The 17,362-nt window shown below is 39.1% G+C and overlaps 1 protein-coding gene across 1 annotated transcript in view; it reads left to right on the top strand.

Annotated features, from left to right (window-relative positions):
• The window catches only part of LOC128523892 (UDP-glucuronosyltransferase-like), a 19,416-nt gene continuing 2,054 nt past the window's right edge, over positions 1–17,362 (top strand). Inside the window, exons 1-3 of the mRNA XM_053496070.1 lie at positions 1–944; positions 12,953–13,084; positions 13,294–13,381. Of these exons, the coding sequence (XP_053352045.1) occupies positions 51–944; positions 12,953–13,084; positions 13,294–13,381 (1,114 nt within the window). The 5' untranslated portion in view covers positions 1–50. The remainder of the gene's footprint in view (positions 945–12,952; positions 13,085–13,293; positions 13,382–17,362) is intronic.

Genomic DNA, 17,362 nt, shown 5'->3' with positions numbered 1-17,362 from the left:
ACTTGAGTGCTGAACCTGTTCTTCTTTCATTCCTACCTACTTCTTGTTTTATGTTCTCCTTTGCTTCCTTTAAACTAAAGTGTTTGAAACTAAAAATGCCTTGTCTTCTTGCAGCTCTGCAACTGCTGCTTTATTTTTGCAGCTTTTTAGGACCAGTGGAAGGAGGGAAGGTCCTGGTGATGCCCGTGGATGGCAGCCACTGGCTCAGTATGAAGATTCTAGTGGAGGAGCTGTCTCAGAGAGGACATGAAATGGTGGTTCTGGTTCCTGAGACCAGCTTGTTGATCCGTGGTTCAGATGCATACACCACTAGGATCTTTAAGGTTCCCTTCACCAAAGATGAACTTGATGACATCATGAAAAATACGCAGGAACGCTTTATGAAAGCGCCAGCATTTTCAAACATTTTGGAGAACTTGTCTGGGCTCCTCAGATTCACTGACATGCAGGTAAATGCATGTGAGGCGCTACTGTATAATGAGCCTCTGATGCAGGACCTGCGTGATAAACACTTTGATCTTATGCTCACAGATCCCTTTCTTCCCTGTGGTCCCATTATCGCTGAGGCTTTCTCTCTTCCTGTGATTTACTTCCTGCGTGGGCTTCCATGCGGATTGGATGAGGATGCTGCTCAGTGCCCTGCACCTCCGTCCTATGTCCCACGCTTGTTTGTACACCTCACTGACGTCATGACATTTCCTCAGAGAGTCGCGAACGTGCTCATGGCAGGTTTTGACGGCTTCCTCTGCAAAATATTTTTCTCCAGTTTTGATGAACTCACCAGCAGATATCTGAAGAAAGATATTTCATATAAAGAAGTTCTTGAACATGCTTCGATTTGGCTTCATAGATATGACTTCACCTTTGAATACCCGAAACCTGTAATGCCCAATATGGTGACAATTGGGGGCATCAACTGTGCCAAGAAGAAACCTCTGCCTGCGGTGAGTTATAATCATTAGTATTTTATGGTAAATGTTTTTTTATGGCTTTTTATTTATTTACAGTTACATTTAATGTTGGTAGTGTTACATCTGTAAAACAAGTGACATTTTCAAAATTCTGTTACTATATATGATAGCAAATATATTGTATACAATCATTCACTTACCAAGCACTTTATTTTCTCTCTTTATTGTAATAAGACAAAAAAATACAGCTTTACAGAAAAAAACACACAAAGCATAAACTCCTAAAAGCCTGATGATGTTAGAAAACATAAATTTTAACCTTTACAGTACATCTTGCAGTTACAAAGTGCTGACACTAAAGAATCCTTCCATATAAGCTAAATAAATGTCCCCTGTCTGACAACTTTATCATTTCCTCGATGTTTCAAAGCTGTGTGTGTGAAATTTCTGCTGTACAGGTCCCTATGGATAAGCTGTTACTACAGAAACAATAGAATATTAGAATTAAGGTATTAATATAACTACAGTATAATATATGTTGTGGTTAAATTTATATAAATTATATAAATTTAAATGCTGTCAGGTCTGCTGTTATAGAAACTTAATCAACACCTTCTGAGCATTCAGAATCAAAAAGTCAGCAGCCCTAAAAAGGATTTTTTAAATCTTTGTCACATACACAAACACACACAGTATGATATGTGTGTGGTTGTGTATGTGACAAATAAAATGTAATAAAAAGGTAAGAAGGGTCGAATTGCACTAGAAAAAGATGTCAAATATAAAATCTACAAATATACAATATACAGTTACAACAATATAAAATCTAAATAAATTGTGCAAAGGGAAAAATATGGCTTATTTGTATGATAGCAGTAGTATGGCTGGCCACTTAGTGTGAAATACTGTAAGGTTATGTGTGCATGACAGCAGTAGTGGTATTGTCCAGTTTGTAAAGTGCACAGTTAATCCTCATTTATGTATAAATAAGAACCAGCAATGTGCAACATATGTGTCATGTGCAAATGTGCAGTGTGGCTGCTGGTGTGGTATGCTCCAACACAGGTGTAAAAGTCCCATGTAATGTTCTGGTTGAGCGTTTAAATGGCCTGCGGGAAGAAGCTCCTCCTTATTCTCAGCGAAAACAGTCTATTGCTGAGGTCATGAGGTCTTTCACTATCTTCCTGGTCTTAGTCCACTGCTTGCTGTAGAGCAAGCACAGGTTAGGGAGATCAGTGCAGATGATCACACCACTCTCCGTAGAGATAGTTTTTTCTGCATGGTGCTGTTCCCAAACAAGGTTGAAAAAGTTCCTAAGAACAAGACCGTTGGGCCTTCTTTGCCACAGTGTTGATGTGACTAGACCATGACGTTTGTTTCTTCAGTACGTGGACTAATCCCCGGCCCCCACCAAAAAAAAAAAAAAAAAAAAAAAACTGATGGCACTTAGTTAGTAACCTAGTAACTCAGTCTAAGTATCTACACTGTAAAATGTAATAAGTTGACTTTACTTAAAAAAAGTGAGGAAACCGATTGCCTTAAAATTTTCAAGTAAAGTAGAGTATTAATGTTTAGTTGGCATAACTTAACACAATTTGTAGGGACAACTTGTTAATCAAGTATACTTAAGTACTGTTGACTTAAAATCATTATTTGAGTTAACCTTCTATTAGTGTTCACATTACTAGGAAAATATTAGGAAACCGATTGCCTTAAAAATCTCAAGTAAGCTAAACTAAAAACAATAAGTTAAGACAAAAAGCAACAACTAAACTTGAGTTTAACAGTTTATTATATATTGAATCTCTTCAGGTACTACAGCGTACCAAACAAAGTCAGATGACCCAACTCTGTAAACAGTTTTTTGAATGTAGCATTAACAATTTTTGATAAACAAAAAATACATTGTTACTCATGTTAATCTCCAAAAGCAACTAAAAAAAAAGTGCAGTTTAAGTGCAGCTGGATGACGCAACAAAGTTTGACAGGTAACAGTTGGAAAGTTTAATTAAACTTCTTTGCAACCAAAAGATTAAAGGAATTCAACTATCCTTTTAAACAATGTCAAACAGCCTCAACTTACATCAGCAGCAGGTTGTAGTTGACTGTAGTTTTGGTTTCAGAGATTTGTGTCCAAGAGAGAGAAAAACACTCTGAATAAAATCAAAGGTGCTCTTGAGCTGTGGAGGGTACTCCAAATTCAGTGCATATATCAGTAGACATATAGAAAGTAGACATATGGCATCTGAAAGATTTTCAAGATCATCCATCACGATGATTCCTTCCAAGATGATTGTGGCTTGTGGGGAATCTTCTGGTATCACAGTCAGTATCCCAATGGAAATCTGGGGTGTGTCACATTCACAGTCCTAATTTAAAAAAAAAGAGGAACAACAATATTACAATTCTTGTTACATTATAAATGGGAAATCTCACAAAAGTATATGTCACCCAAAGAATCAGGACCATCTCTTGGGCCATGTCCTACGTACAACTAATAAAAACTGTTGTTAAAGTACATTGTAGAAATTTGACAAAATTAAAAGTACAAGGGCTTGATTAAGTAATGTAAAACAAAAGCAGAATTTACTTATCTGGTCCAAATTAAGGAGTTGCCTTAAACATAATCGAATGCCTATATGTGATGTTTGTGTGGGGGTTATAGTAAAGGTACTTACCAGTGCTGTTGTAAAAAAGTTAGAGGCTTCTTCTCCAAGAATGAGTGGGAGGCCACGAGGAACTGCTGTGCACTTTGCAGTGATGTCAGTGCTCTGGAAAAAAAAGATACAATTGAATGATTTCGTGTCAAATGTACCATCAATGCATTTAAAGATTTGAATGAACACAAACAGTCTGTTTGAAGGCATGGAACTGGACAAGTTAGAGAGTAGCTTCCATGATTTATGCGATAATGCTTCAATAGAAGAAATCTCTTTTCACAGGAAAAAAAAACTATACTTACACTTCCATTGCATGCCCCATCATCTAGTAAGATCTGCAAGTAAAAGAATATGTGTTATTATCATCATACAAAATAGCATTGAAATATAAATCAGTGAATCAAAATAATCTCTAATGTTTTCGTCAGGCACTGCACACATTTGCCCTCATTCTTGAAAGTTTCATGAAAATATACAAATAAATTTACGGAAAACTGTGCGTAAACCAGACATTCACGAAAACACTAGTCTGGATTTCACAAATGATTAATAAACCACAGATTTGACCATTGAACGTGTCTGTTATTAAATCACAAAAATTAAATAGCATATGTGTGCCATTCACTCAGCATTATCTCCCTTTCAATAAATAGTCTATATGCAAACAGTGACAGCACTTTGGTGGTACAGCGTTTTTCAGCTGCGATGCTGAGATTGATTATCCACAGTTTAATATATTACACCAGCATCTGGTTTTGCATATAGTTTGTTCTATCACCAATTACTGAATATACAAATGCAGTCACACAGGCAATATTAACCTCTCCTTTTTTGTTCAGTAGTTGTGAATGTAGGATGTGAGAGTTAAAATATTTTTGCACACAATTTTAACTAAATGCAGTTTGCTTAAAAGAATAGAACATTTTACGTTTTAAGCACAATTAACATGCGCTTGGAAGCTGGTGTAAAACCTACTAACATTTAGAAAACACTTTCATGAACCAAAAAATTTACATCAGAACGTAATGAACAACTTACACATTAACTGAATTATCAAGAATGAGGCCATTCAAAACAAAAACTTGATTAAAACAATGCAGCCACAGATGCCGTGATTAGCAAATGTTACATTAGACTGCTCATTTCGATAAACACAATCCAGCACAATCCAACAATTTGATTAAAAAAAAATATAACATCCAAGCTTGCTATGTATCTCTACTTTACTTACTCTGATTATTACATGGTCGATTACTGTAAAATAAGCAACTGAAAAAGATGACAAACACGAGATGACTTACCTCTCCATGCGGTTCTCCCATCGTCAGATGCACTGCCGCAAATCGACACCACCTATTGGTGGAACTGTGCATAACCACTTATTTCAAAATACTCATTATTGTAAGTTAAGTTTAATTATACCTATTTAGTTTAATCACTTTCAGTGCACAAAAGTTGTCATTACTTTGTTAAACTTAGTAAAGTCAACAAACATATTCAAAATAAGTTATAATTACTTACTTTTACTAGTAAGATCATCAGTTACATTTTACAGTGTATCCAATAACAGAAATTTCAAAGCTCTTTTTGTAAGTTGTTTTGGAAAGAACGTTTGCCAAATGGCTAAATGTAAATGTTAAATGACCTGTTGTGAACGCCAAGGTACCGGAACCTATTCACCCTCTCTACTAGGCTCTCATTGATGACAGGGGTCTGGTAAGTCCTTTGCTGCTTTGTACTAAAGTCCACTATCAACTACTTTGTCTTGCTGACGTTTATGAGGAGGTTGTTCCTCTGGCACCAGTTCTCCAAGTTACTTATCTCCTTCAGGTAGGCCGTCTCACTGTTGTCAGTGATCAGGCCCCCACCTCGATGTTGTCAGCAAACTTGATGATGGTGGTCGAGTTTGTAGTGGCCACACAGTTGTAAATAGACATTGAGTACAGCAGGGGGCTCAAGACATACTGTAACCCTCGGGGGCTCCAGTGCTAAAGGTGAAAGAGGTTGAGGCATGTCTGCCCATCAGTACTGCCTGTGGTCTGACAGTCAGGATGTTGGAGATCCACTGCTACAGAAGTTGAATGAGTCCCAAATGCTTCAGCTTGGTGGTAAGTTTAGAGGAAATTATAGTATTAACCCACTGAGGTCCGCGCACGCATATATGCGTTTTGAGGCATCTTTCGCTGATGACGCCAATAAGAACTTAAATTACACTTTCAGTTTTGATCGTACAGACAAGATTTATATATTAATCAAATCTGTAAAGTGTCTACTTTTTTATGCACACATGTTAAAAATAAAACTTTGTGCGTTAATAAAATAAAGAAAACAAACAGGGTGCACTGTCTGTCGCTTTGGTCTGCGTGAACTGCAGGAAGAAACACGTCATTAAACGCGGAAATATTTAACTGTTTAAATATTTAATATTTATATGAACTCCTTTTTAAACCAAGCCTCCACCTTCTCCTTAGAAAGATTCCAAGTGGCCCACGTGTCCCTCTTCTCACCGGTTGGGCCCGGGAGTGGAGCACGGCTCTCTGGGACGCTCACGACCCATGCTGCAAGAGTTTCGAGGCCTTTTCGGATTATGCCATCAAGTTTCAGACTTTAGCTACCTTAAGTGAGTGGAACGACAGAGCCCTAGCGGATGTCCTTCTGGAGGGGCTGTCGGAGGGAATCAAGGATTAGCTAATTTCTTGGGAGCTTCCCCTTTAACCTCCACAAACTCATAGATCTCACCAAGATGATTGACTCACGTCTTCCTTCAAGATGACTATCCTGAAGGTTGTCCTCCGCCAGGAGTTCACCTCCCCCAGGATATCCCATCTGCCCTCTTCTTCGAAACTAATTAATCAGGAGGAGTCCATGCGGCTGGTCAGGACTCGCATTTCCGAGGAGACATGCCACGCCTGCTTCTACTGCGGGGGCTCAGATCACATGCTCAAGGACTGCCCAGTAAAAGGAGGCACCCTCTAGTCATAGCTCTAGAGGGTGCTTCTTCAATCAGACTCCCAGAACCTCGCCCTTTGCTCTCTTGTAACACTAATCATTAGCAGCCAGCCTCACCCAGTTCAGGCACTCGTTGTGCAACTGTGCATCTTGTTCCTTCCCTAACCTGCACTCCACCAAGGAGACTGCACAGCAACTAATCTTCTATGCATTTCGACCTTATGGCCCCCCCACGGATGTTATTTTAAATCGAGTCCACAGTTCACCTCTCGATTTTGGGGCGCATTCTGCAAGCTCATCGACGCTACTCACAGCCTAACATCAGGTTTCCATCCCCAGTCCAATAGACAAACTAAGCGAATGAATTAAGCACGGATGGTTTCTCTCCATTTCATGACTATTTGGCACTCTACCACCTGGACCAAGTTTTTTTCTTGGGTTGAATATGCCCACAACTCCCTACCTTTGGCTTGGGTTCCCTCAGCCCAAAGCTTTATCCATCACTGCAAACAAATGTGGCTACAAGCAAGAAACAGGCTACTTATACAAGAAACAGGCGGACCGGCATGGCACCAAGGCCCCCAGGTACCACGTAGGTGACAGAGTGACAGAGGTGATGCTTGCCACCAGAGATATCCTCTTAAAGACGCGATCATGCAAGCTGACTTCTTGTTTCATTGGCCCCTTCACAATAACCAAAATAGTCAACCCTTGCGCTGTCCGACTCTTACTCCCCTCTTCCAAGCGACGCATTCACCACACATCCAAACACTACACAGTCCTCTATACAATTAAAAGAATTTGAATAAAATGTGAATGTGTATGTATCAAAGTTATAAGATTATCCCTGATGGCAACAGTGGCAAAGAAAAACTCCCTTATACCACACTTACTTGCCAAGAAATACATCTTTTATAGATTTTTGATTAATTATTTTTTACTTAATTATTTAGGTATTAAAGGGGTCATACAGGCCTACATGCACTTTTTTAAGCTGTTTGGACTGAACTGTGTGTTAGGAGAGTGTATACACAACCACTCTACGATGCTAAAGAGCCGCCCAGTGGTTTTCTTTTCATTTATTACAATAACATGCCCCTTCTAAAATCAAGCCAATTGCAATTGCCTGTCACTGTGACGCCACACCACAAGAGGCCGCTCCTACACTAGTTGATTGACACTGGTGTTTTAGCAAAGACCCGCCCCGAGTGAGAAGAAGCTGTCGGGCCATTGTTTTTCGCCGCTGGAGCAAAATGCCGCCTAAGCGAGTGTGGTGTACAGTTGTTGGGTGTAATAGCAAACACAGCAGTCGTCATTCACTACCGACATCTGAGCCGCTGAGGACGCAGTGGCTGAATTTTTTTTTTAAAGCTAACATCCCCGCCGATTTACCTAAATGCGTTCATGTTTGCGCTAATCATTTTTCACCAGACTGCTTTATAAACGCGGGTCAATATAAAGCAGGTTTTATTAGGAAGCTGCTCCTAAAAAATGGGTCTGTACTAACGCTTCATGTTCCTGCTTCATCTTCACCAGGCTCAGTGAGTAATTTCTGCAGATCGCCTTTTCTAATAATCACGATGAATGCGGAGTGTAAGTTAACTTACACTTTAATAGAACATGGTTATGGCTTTTTCTCTGTGTACATCCGTCTCTATATAATTCCTAATCGCCCGTTTATAATAAACAATGCATTAAGGTGATTGTCTAGTTGCAAACTGTGTACGTAGTCGGAAAACTATATTATGCTTACCTTATTTTACTTTAGATGGTTTATAACGATGTCTGTCGAAGATTAACACTAGAAGCGCCGCGCCAGTGTCACCTACTAAAAACGCGGTTCAGCGGTCATTTGACCGCCTATTGTTTTGAATGGGAAGCTGCTGCTGACACACAATGATCGCTAGATGGCGCTTTCACCCAAAGCAAATAGTTTAGCTCCAAGATCAACTTGCACTTGGACAATGCGCCATTTATTCCCGCGTTGATAATCAGCGGGATCTTTTTTTCATATTCAACTGAGAAAACCTACTACAGAGTCTCTAAGGGGACAAAGAAAGAGGGAAAAAACAGTCAGAGGGAAAAAACAAGTCATGTTTGGAATTATAACCCAAAGTTTTTGACTTTTTTCTGCCGTTTTTTCTCCTCCTTTGTCCATCTAGGGGCTTCGTACTATAACAAAAAGGAAAGCTCTACTTAATTTTATATCGTATGGAGAAAATGTTATTAGTTTGTTCATTCTATTTGAAGCTTCTGAACGTCTCGGAGCAGCGATTTAGTTCTGAACTCGCTTCCGTGAAATTATCGCTAAAACAATATTAAATTTAAATAAATCAGATCTACCACGGCAGATAATAAACTATGCTATGTCATAACCGAAGCAAACACAACGAATATGTCTCGTTTCGTTCAGTGTTGCTAGGCAACGGACCACGCGCCTAATCGGTTCACTTGGCCGCGGTGTATTATAAACCTGCGGGATGTTTCACTGCTTATGTTCATGTAATAAAAGCGAGGGAAATGTGGAAGTGATGTGTGGCCACTGAATGAGAACTAAATCAAAGATTTCGGTAACTACACTGAGTGTAACATCTGCATAGTGACACTAAACAGCTGAACACCTTCACTTTCCCGTTTACCTCTGAGAAAAAAAAAGCTGTATTTTGTTTGTTTATATGTTTATAAAAGTACATGAAGTAGGCGCGCGCGCACACACACACACACACACACACCTCCCCTGAGCCCTCGGTCAACATCTAATCACCGTCGATATGCAAATGAGTCCAGACGTAGCCTAACGTGGTGTTGTGTCGGATTTCAGCGGTCACGGAGAAGAAAGACTTTGAAGCAGTTTCAGTGTTTTTTTCAGTTACAACAAGCACAGCGATGAGTCCACGTTGTTTCACTGGTTATGACATAGTGACACTAAACAGCTGAACAACTTCACTTTTCTGTTTACCTCTGATAAAAAAAAGCTGTATTTAGTTTGTTTATATTCAGAGTAACACCGTCCAACCACCTCTCATAGTCTATTGTTAGTTTTAATGATTTGGCTGAAACTAATTATCACTACATAAGTACCCCAACACCACTGATCATGAGTTTCAGCTGAAACTAATTCTATACATGCAACAGAAAATGTAGATGCAGATTCCAAATGTATAAAGATACATGCTATATATATATATATATATATATATATATATATATGTGTGTGTGTGTGTGTGTGTGTGTGTGTGTGTGTGTGTATGTGTGTGTAATCGAGGCTGGCTCTATTCAACTAAATGTCTGCACATGTTAATATATTCCTAAAATTAATATAGGGTATTACAAGTTGATAAACTGATCTGCGGTAGCAGAGAAATCCGCTGAAAAAGGGACACTACACAATAAGGTATTAGATGTCCCTCATGTCTCTGTCCCTCTGCTGTGCGTATTCATTCACAGGCTGCATCGCGCGCGCGCGCTCACACACACACACACACCTCCCCTGAAGCAGTTGCGGCGTTTTTCAGTTACAACAAGCACAGCGATGAGGATAAGAATAAAATAAGGTAACAGTTTGGTCTGTGTAGTTAGTGCCCTACAGAATAGAATAAATGAATAAATAACACATTCCAACCACCTCTCAAGAGAGGGCCATAGTTTTGCAAAAACACTTGCAAAACATCAGCATACATTGGAGGGAACTTCTGAGGTGGTCAGTGATTGATGGCACGGTCGTTCGGAGGGGGTTGTGATCACACCTACAGTTCTTTTGTTCTAAGCTGTCGGTCAAATATCTCTCCACTTGAAATGGAAGCACAAAATTGAGGGGCAACATGCAAGGGATTTCAGCATCTCGACGCACAGTAGAAGCTGTTTATAAAGAAGACACTGTTTGTTTTTTATTTTGTAATCCTTCTCGTGTTTACCTTGTACTGTACAATGTATATTCATTTTATTAATGAATTGCTGTGAATAAACTACATATGCAGTTGATTTACCAGAAAGGACTTTTCAGTTTTTGTGTGCTAAACTAAACTTCAGGGTCAAATTTTATTTGAAAAGTATATATACATATATATATATACATATATATATATATATATATATATATATATATATATATATATATATGTAGGGAAAGATTAAGAAACACGCTGAAGCGGAATATATGTATATAGCATGTATCTTTATACATTTGGAATCTGCATCTACATTTTCTGTTGCATGTATAGAATTAGTTTCAGCTGAAACTCATGATCAATGGTGTTGGGGTACTTATGTAGTGATAATTAGTTTCAGCCAAATCATTAAAACTAACAATAGACTATGAGAGGTGGTTGGAAGAAACAAACTAAATACAGCTTTTTTTTCTCAAAGGTAAACAGAAAAGTGAAGTTGTTCAGCTGTTTTGTGTCACTATGTCATAACCAGTGAAACAACGTGGACTCATCGCTGTGCTTGTTGTAACTAAAAAAAAACGCTGAAATCCGACACGACACCACCTTAGGCTACGTCTTGACTCATTTGCATATCGACGGTCATTAGATGTTGACCGAGGGCTCAGGGGAGGTGTGTGTGTGTGTGTGTGTCTGTGTGCGCGCGCGCCTACTTCGTGTACTATAAACATTCTACATATAAACAAACAACATACAGCTTTTTTTCTTAGAGGTAAACGGGAAAGTGAAGGTGTTCAGCTGTTTAGTGTCACTATGCAGATGTTACACTCAGTGTAGTTACCGAAATCTTTGATTTAGTTCTCATTCAGTGGCCACACATCACTTCCACATTTCCCTCGCTTTTATGCATAAGCAGTGAAACATTCCGCAGGTTTATAATACACCGCGGCAAAGTGAACCACGTTCCCGCCGATTAGGCGCGTGGTCTGTTGCCTAGCAACACTGAACGAAACGAGGCATAATCGTGGTGTTTGCTTCGGTTATGACATAGCATAGTTTATTATCTGCTGTGGTAGATCTGATTTATTTACATTCAATAATGAGGCTTTATATCCTCAGGAGGGGCCATTACATATGTAATATGTAAAACAATATTGTTTTAGAGATAATTTCACGGAAGCTTCTAACAGAACGAACAAACTAATTAATTTTCTCAAAACCTTATAAAATTAAGTAAAGCGAAATTCCCTAATTGTCCTTATAAAATATCGCTGATTATCAACGCCAGAACGAATGGCGAATTGTCGATATTTTACGGAAGCATATATAAATAAAAACTGCATATATGGAATTAAACTTGAGATGGTTACATATACGCACTGAATGACGCATAGATAGTATGCGCGATTCCTTGCGCCATCTGCTGAGAGAAATGAGAATCGCAGGTTGGAAAAGACAGGAAATGTCATGCCGCCGCGCAGCTGTCAGCGATTTCACGTAAATAAGAGCAAAATAGCTTTATACTGGCTTTTACTGGTGCGATTTTAAAAATTTAAGCATACAGGGTGATTAAGCTCACAGAACTAGGAAAAGTCATGAAAGGAGGGTCCTGGAAATTGATCGAGTGTGAAGTATTATTATTTTTTTACCCCCTTGCGGTCAAATGACCGTTGCTCGGCACTTCTAGTGTTAAGAAGTCATGTAAACACATCAGTAAACACATCGCGTTCGTTTCTCTCTCAGTAAGCTTCTCCGCTTTTGTTGTTGTTGCTCGCGGCAGCGTAACAGCCAGTTAATTCATGCCCATGCAGTGATGAGAAAGACAAATTGAGTCGATGCATGTCCATTCTTTAAATTTCTGCGTTGTCAGGCGATATTACAAACTTCCGCGTAGGTTCCGTACTTAAATCAAACCAAAAACTGCTTAGAAAACAGGCTCAGGCTCTATATTCCAGCGTTTTCCAGTTTGGAATGCATTACCCACAAAGCACTGCATTGTGGGCAATGCTTTGTGGGTAATGCAGTCCAAAGCATTGCCCGCACTGGACTACACTCCCGTGGCTATACCCCACTTGTGTTGTAAAGACACGCCCCACAGAACTAGGGGCGTGGGCTCAGCAGAGATCATAAGCATTTAAAAGAACATGCACTAAAATAGGTTGCTGAGAACAGAGCTAGTTTTTACCAGTTAAAAGTAGTGCTTTTTTTACACAACCATTGAGAATTTTTAAATAAATATATTACAAACTTTTCATTAGGACCCTAAAGATCATATTAACATTTAATAAAAAAATGTTTCTGGATGATCCCTTTAAAGCTACCTTTTGTCGGTCCACAGTTACATTAAATGTTGTGGAACATTCATTAAGCAAATTAATTTCTGTTCTCACTTACTGTATTGCAACTTAGCAATATAGGTTATCACAAACTCTGGTATCTTCATATGACTATGTGATCTCGCATAGAAATTAGAAGACAAATCAATTCTGTAAATTTTTTTTATAAAAGTTAGTTCTGAACAGTACACTGAGTGCTGTTTTGTGTGCAGGAGCTGGAGGAGTTTGTCGAAGGATCTGGAGATCACGGCTTCATTGTTTTCACTTTGGGCTCCTACATGTCCGAGGTGCCTGAGTCCAAAGCCCAAGAGTTTTTTAAGGCTTTTAAACAGATTCCTCAAAAGGTAAGGAAAAAATCCATCTTATACATCATTATAAATGCAAAGATAACATATTAAAGACAGTTCTATCTAATGACTTTGTGTGTTATTTATCGAGTAATGGGTCACTGTGGGCTCTGTTCATAACCACATTCTGCAGTTATAGTAAAATAAATATATATAGTCTGTATGGTGTGATGACGTGCAGTCACTCCTGCGGATTTAAATTTCAGGTTCTGTGGAGATACACTGGCCCTGTTCCCAAAGACCTTCCTGAAAATGTCAAACTAATGAAGTGGCTTCCACAGAATGACCTCTTAGGTTTGTTCACATGAACATATTAAAAATGTAAAAGTAAAGTGTGTTAAGTTTTTCAGTGCACATTATGTGTTAATCATACTCTATTTATGATAATTATACATTTGTTACACCAATTTACCATGTTTACACACACACACACTTTTTACTGAGTGTAATATGGCCGCCCGCTCAACAGACAACTTTGCGGACGACTATGTGGATTTTTAGGCAGGCAGAGTGGCAATTAGAGCAAACATGCTACACCTGTAGATTACTTAAGCCCCGAGAGCACCAGGTCTGGGAGCATTGCTACAGGTATCTATATAAATAAAGGAATAAATATTTTTAAATTATATATATATATATATATATATATATATATTATTGCCCGGGGGAGGGGTGTTTGGAATCATTGTCATGCTGAAAGACCCAGCCACATGTCCTTGCAGATGGAAGCATGTCTCACGATACATGGCCCCATAAATTTTTTTCCTTTACACGGATCGGTTGTCCTGGTCCCTTTGCAGAAAAACAGCCCCAAAGCATGATGTTTCCACCCCCATGCTTTACAGTAGGTATGGTGTTCTTTGGATGCAACTCAGCATTATTTCTTGGAGTTCTATTTTGCTTTCATCTGACCATATGACATTCTCTTAGTCCTCTTCTGGATCATCAAATGCTCTCTACAACATGTACTGGCTTAAGCAGGGGGCACGTCTGGTACTGCAGGATTTGAGTCCCTGGTGGCGCAGTGTGTTACTGATGGTAGCCTTTGTTACTTTGGTTCCAGCTCTCTGCAGGTCATTCACTAGGTCCACACGTGTGGTTCTGGGATATTTTGCTCAGAAAATCAAGATGATGTATAGTGTATACAGTAGATGTATAATCTTTCATCAGCTAAACTCACCCTTCTGCTTGCAAAAGCTACTGGCCACAACCTTTCAGGGTGCTACTGATATATATAACCGCATCTAGCCCTTTTAAACTTGCATCTGTATGGAGGACATATGGCTTATGGGCATCAGCAAACTCTAGAACTGGTGCACTGGTAAGACACTAAATAATCTGATGGAATGCATCAGTGCATGTTTATTTCCATCGATCACCAAATGGTTCAGATTCCTTCAGATACATCTTGTCTCCCATTGTCTGCTTTTGTGACTTTTAAGTTGGTGAATATCCTTTGGTAAGTTCTGTAAGTGGTCGCACAATAGCTGAGTAGTTGGCTATAAATCGCATATAGTATCCACAGAATCCCAGAAAAGACCGCAAAGATTTCAAATCAGTGGGCTGAGGCCAGGTGCAATCTTCAGCAATCGTCTTTGGGTCTGTGGCTAGCCATCCATCAGAGACTACGTGCACATATTTCACCTGTGACTGGCAGAACTGACATTAATCTAGTAAAAGTTTTAAACCAGCTTCCTCGAGCCTGTCTAGTACTTTAAGAAGTCAGTGTTCATGCACTTCCAATAAGATGCACTTTTCAATAAGCTCTGAAAGGTGGCTGGAGCCCCGGTAATTCCTTGTAGCATTCTTTCAAACTGATAGAACTCCAATGGACAGATAAAGGCTGTTTTCTCCTTATCTATGTCAGACATTGGACACGGTCTGATTATTCATAGTTTGGTAATCCACGCACATCCAGACACATTCTTTTTCCTAACCACAACTGTTTTCCAACAAATGTTCACGAACATCCTCAATATCAGCTAGCGCTAATTGCCTGGACCTCTAGCTAAATGGTTGGGGATCTGACAAGCAGGTGTTATGCTCTACGCCTTTGGCAAGTCCCACGTCCTATTTATGTAGAGAAAACACACTGGCTCACTTGCACAACTTTTGTCGAAGGCATACTTTCCAGTGCTCAGGTATAGGTAAATCACCAAAATCAATGAGGCCAGAATCCAACTCCATCCTTCTTGTCTCTATTGTTAGCATTAATGCATGCGTTAGTGGATTTGCAATGCATAACTGCCCCATAACTGTTCCTACAGGAAGAAGTACACTGCGAGTTGACTCATTGTCTACCATCACTGAAAAATGTTTCACCTTTACCTCAGACCTCGGGACCACCATTTACTGTAGCAGCACTTCCGCTGGAAGGGGAAAACTTGGAGGAAGCTTCCAGCATCAGCACCTCTTTGGCTAAAGACTGACTCAAATCTACTCTACATACAGCACAGCAATCACTATTAGCAGAGATAGTCAGTGAACCTGGCACCTTAAACATCACCCATCCCACAGAATCATCCTTTTCACCAACCAACGTTGTGCTAGCCCATCCATTCTAATACCTAGTGTCTCCAGCGGTCTCTTGGCACAGTTTGGCCAATCGTTTAAAAAGGTTATCATTGGTGCCTAAAATAACTAAAGCTTGATTAGGACCTCTAGGACTGGGACATATCAGGGCCAGGACTGAGATAAACCTTTAACACTTTCAGGGAACTCCACGTCTACCACTTCATAAACACTGCTTTCTCCACAGCGATAGCAAATGCATTCTTCTATACTTTTTTTTTCTTCTATAAAACTTTGTTTGGCTTTGAAATACCTTGAGCAGGTCTAGGTGGGTCTGCTCTCAATGCCTTATCTTTTTGTGTACACTTCATTATTATCCACCCTATTGGCCACTTTACACTGTACCCTCTTGACTTGTTTCTTTAATCCCTGCATTCTCTTTCATTAGAGCAGCATTAGACTGACCTGTCTGATCCAACCTGGTGTCACTGGCCTGTCTTTGAAATGACTTGGTTTTCATGGCAGTGAACATTGACTTTCAGCTCTTTAATATCTTAAAGATATCTCTAATATCTTTTAGACTCTGAATCTGTTGACTGCCTGCACCCACTTCTGTATGAACCTTCTGGACTGCCATATTAATCTTAACCCTTGCTGTGGCATACCCCCCTTCAGCTTGTGGCTTCACCCCCCTTTACTTAACAGTTCTAAAAATGTTGGCGGATTCTGCTTCCTCTCCTTCAGTTTTAGCTGCACCAGCATCAGATCTGATTGTATAATAATAACAGGCCAAGCCACATTAGTAATAGCATGGATCACTTCTGAAGGGACCCTCTTCAAGTCAACTTGCTGTTTGCTTTCACACCAAACTTTCTCTCGGTTAAGGTGTGTGTTAAACTTTCTTCCTCTAACTCTTACCCTTCCAAAAACCTTGACAGTTTCAAGCGTTGCTTCAATCTCTGCCACTTTAAACTCTTTGGGGACCAGAACTAGCAAGGAATAGTGAGCTTTGTTGAGGGATTCCCGCTCACACCACACACTGAGCTCATTCACTACTGTAGCTCCAAGCGTACTGCTAAATCTGCCATGCTTACAAAATGTTATATAATTACTATGGTTGAGTGTTCTCACAGCAAAGACTGCTTACACTAAACAAGTTTTCACCTACTATCTAAATCACAGTACTAACTACAAATAATATTTTTAGCTTTTTATTACTTCCTATTACTTTTATTATTTTTATTTTATTTTTATTATTATTTATATATATATTTTTTGTATTATTAATATCCCAGCGGTGCCTTTAATTTCATGTAGCGCCACCCCAGATGCTGGTTGTTAAATTATATTTAACTGTTTAACCTGGATTCCTATGTTGGGTTCTCACCCTTTGCCTAACTGGCTTTACATTGTGAACACTTTCAACCGCAGTAATTATAAACAATGGACAGACACAACCTTATGTGTATAAAAAAAACCACAAATACATTGTTCACTTATTTACAAAAAAAAGTACTTCAAATAAACGCTTGTCAAACTGAAATAAATAAAACAATACATTGTAAAGAAAACAAATATAGATATTAATAAAATTAATAGCAAGTTAAATACTCTCCATGTAACATCAACTTAATTCTCTTCTGCTTTAAAACTTAGTCTAATTCTGGAAATAAACGAAAATAGCAATACTACAACTTATTGCTCTTAATACACCAATTCCTTTATGTAAACCTCTGTAAACTAACTAATGTCACCAGTCACCTA

Source organism: Clarias gariepinus, chromosome 5 (genome assembly GCF_024256425.1).
Source record: "Clarias gariepinus isolate MV-2021 ecotype Netherlands chromosome 5, CGAR_prim_01v2, whole genome shotgun sequence".
NCBI classification, from domain to species: domain Eukaryota; kingdom Metazoa; phylum Chordata; class Actinopteri; order Siluriformes; family Clariidae; genus Clarias; species Clarias gariepinus.
The sequence above is the reverse complement of the archived record's forward strand: the minus strand, read 5'-3'. Positions and strand labels throughout refer to the sequence as shown.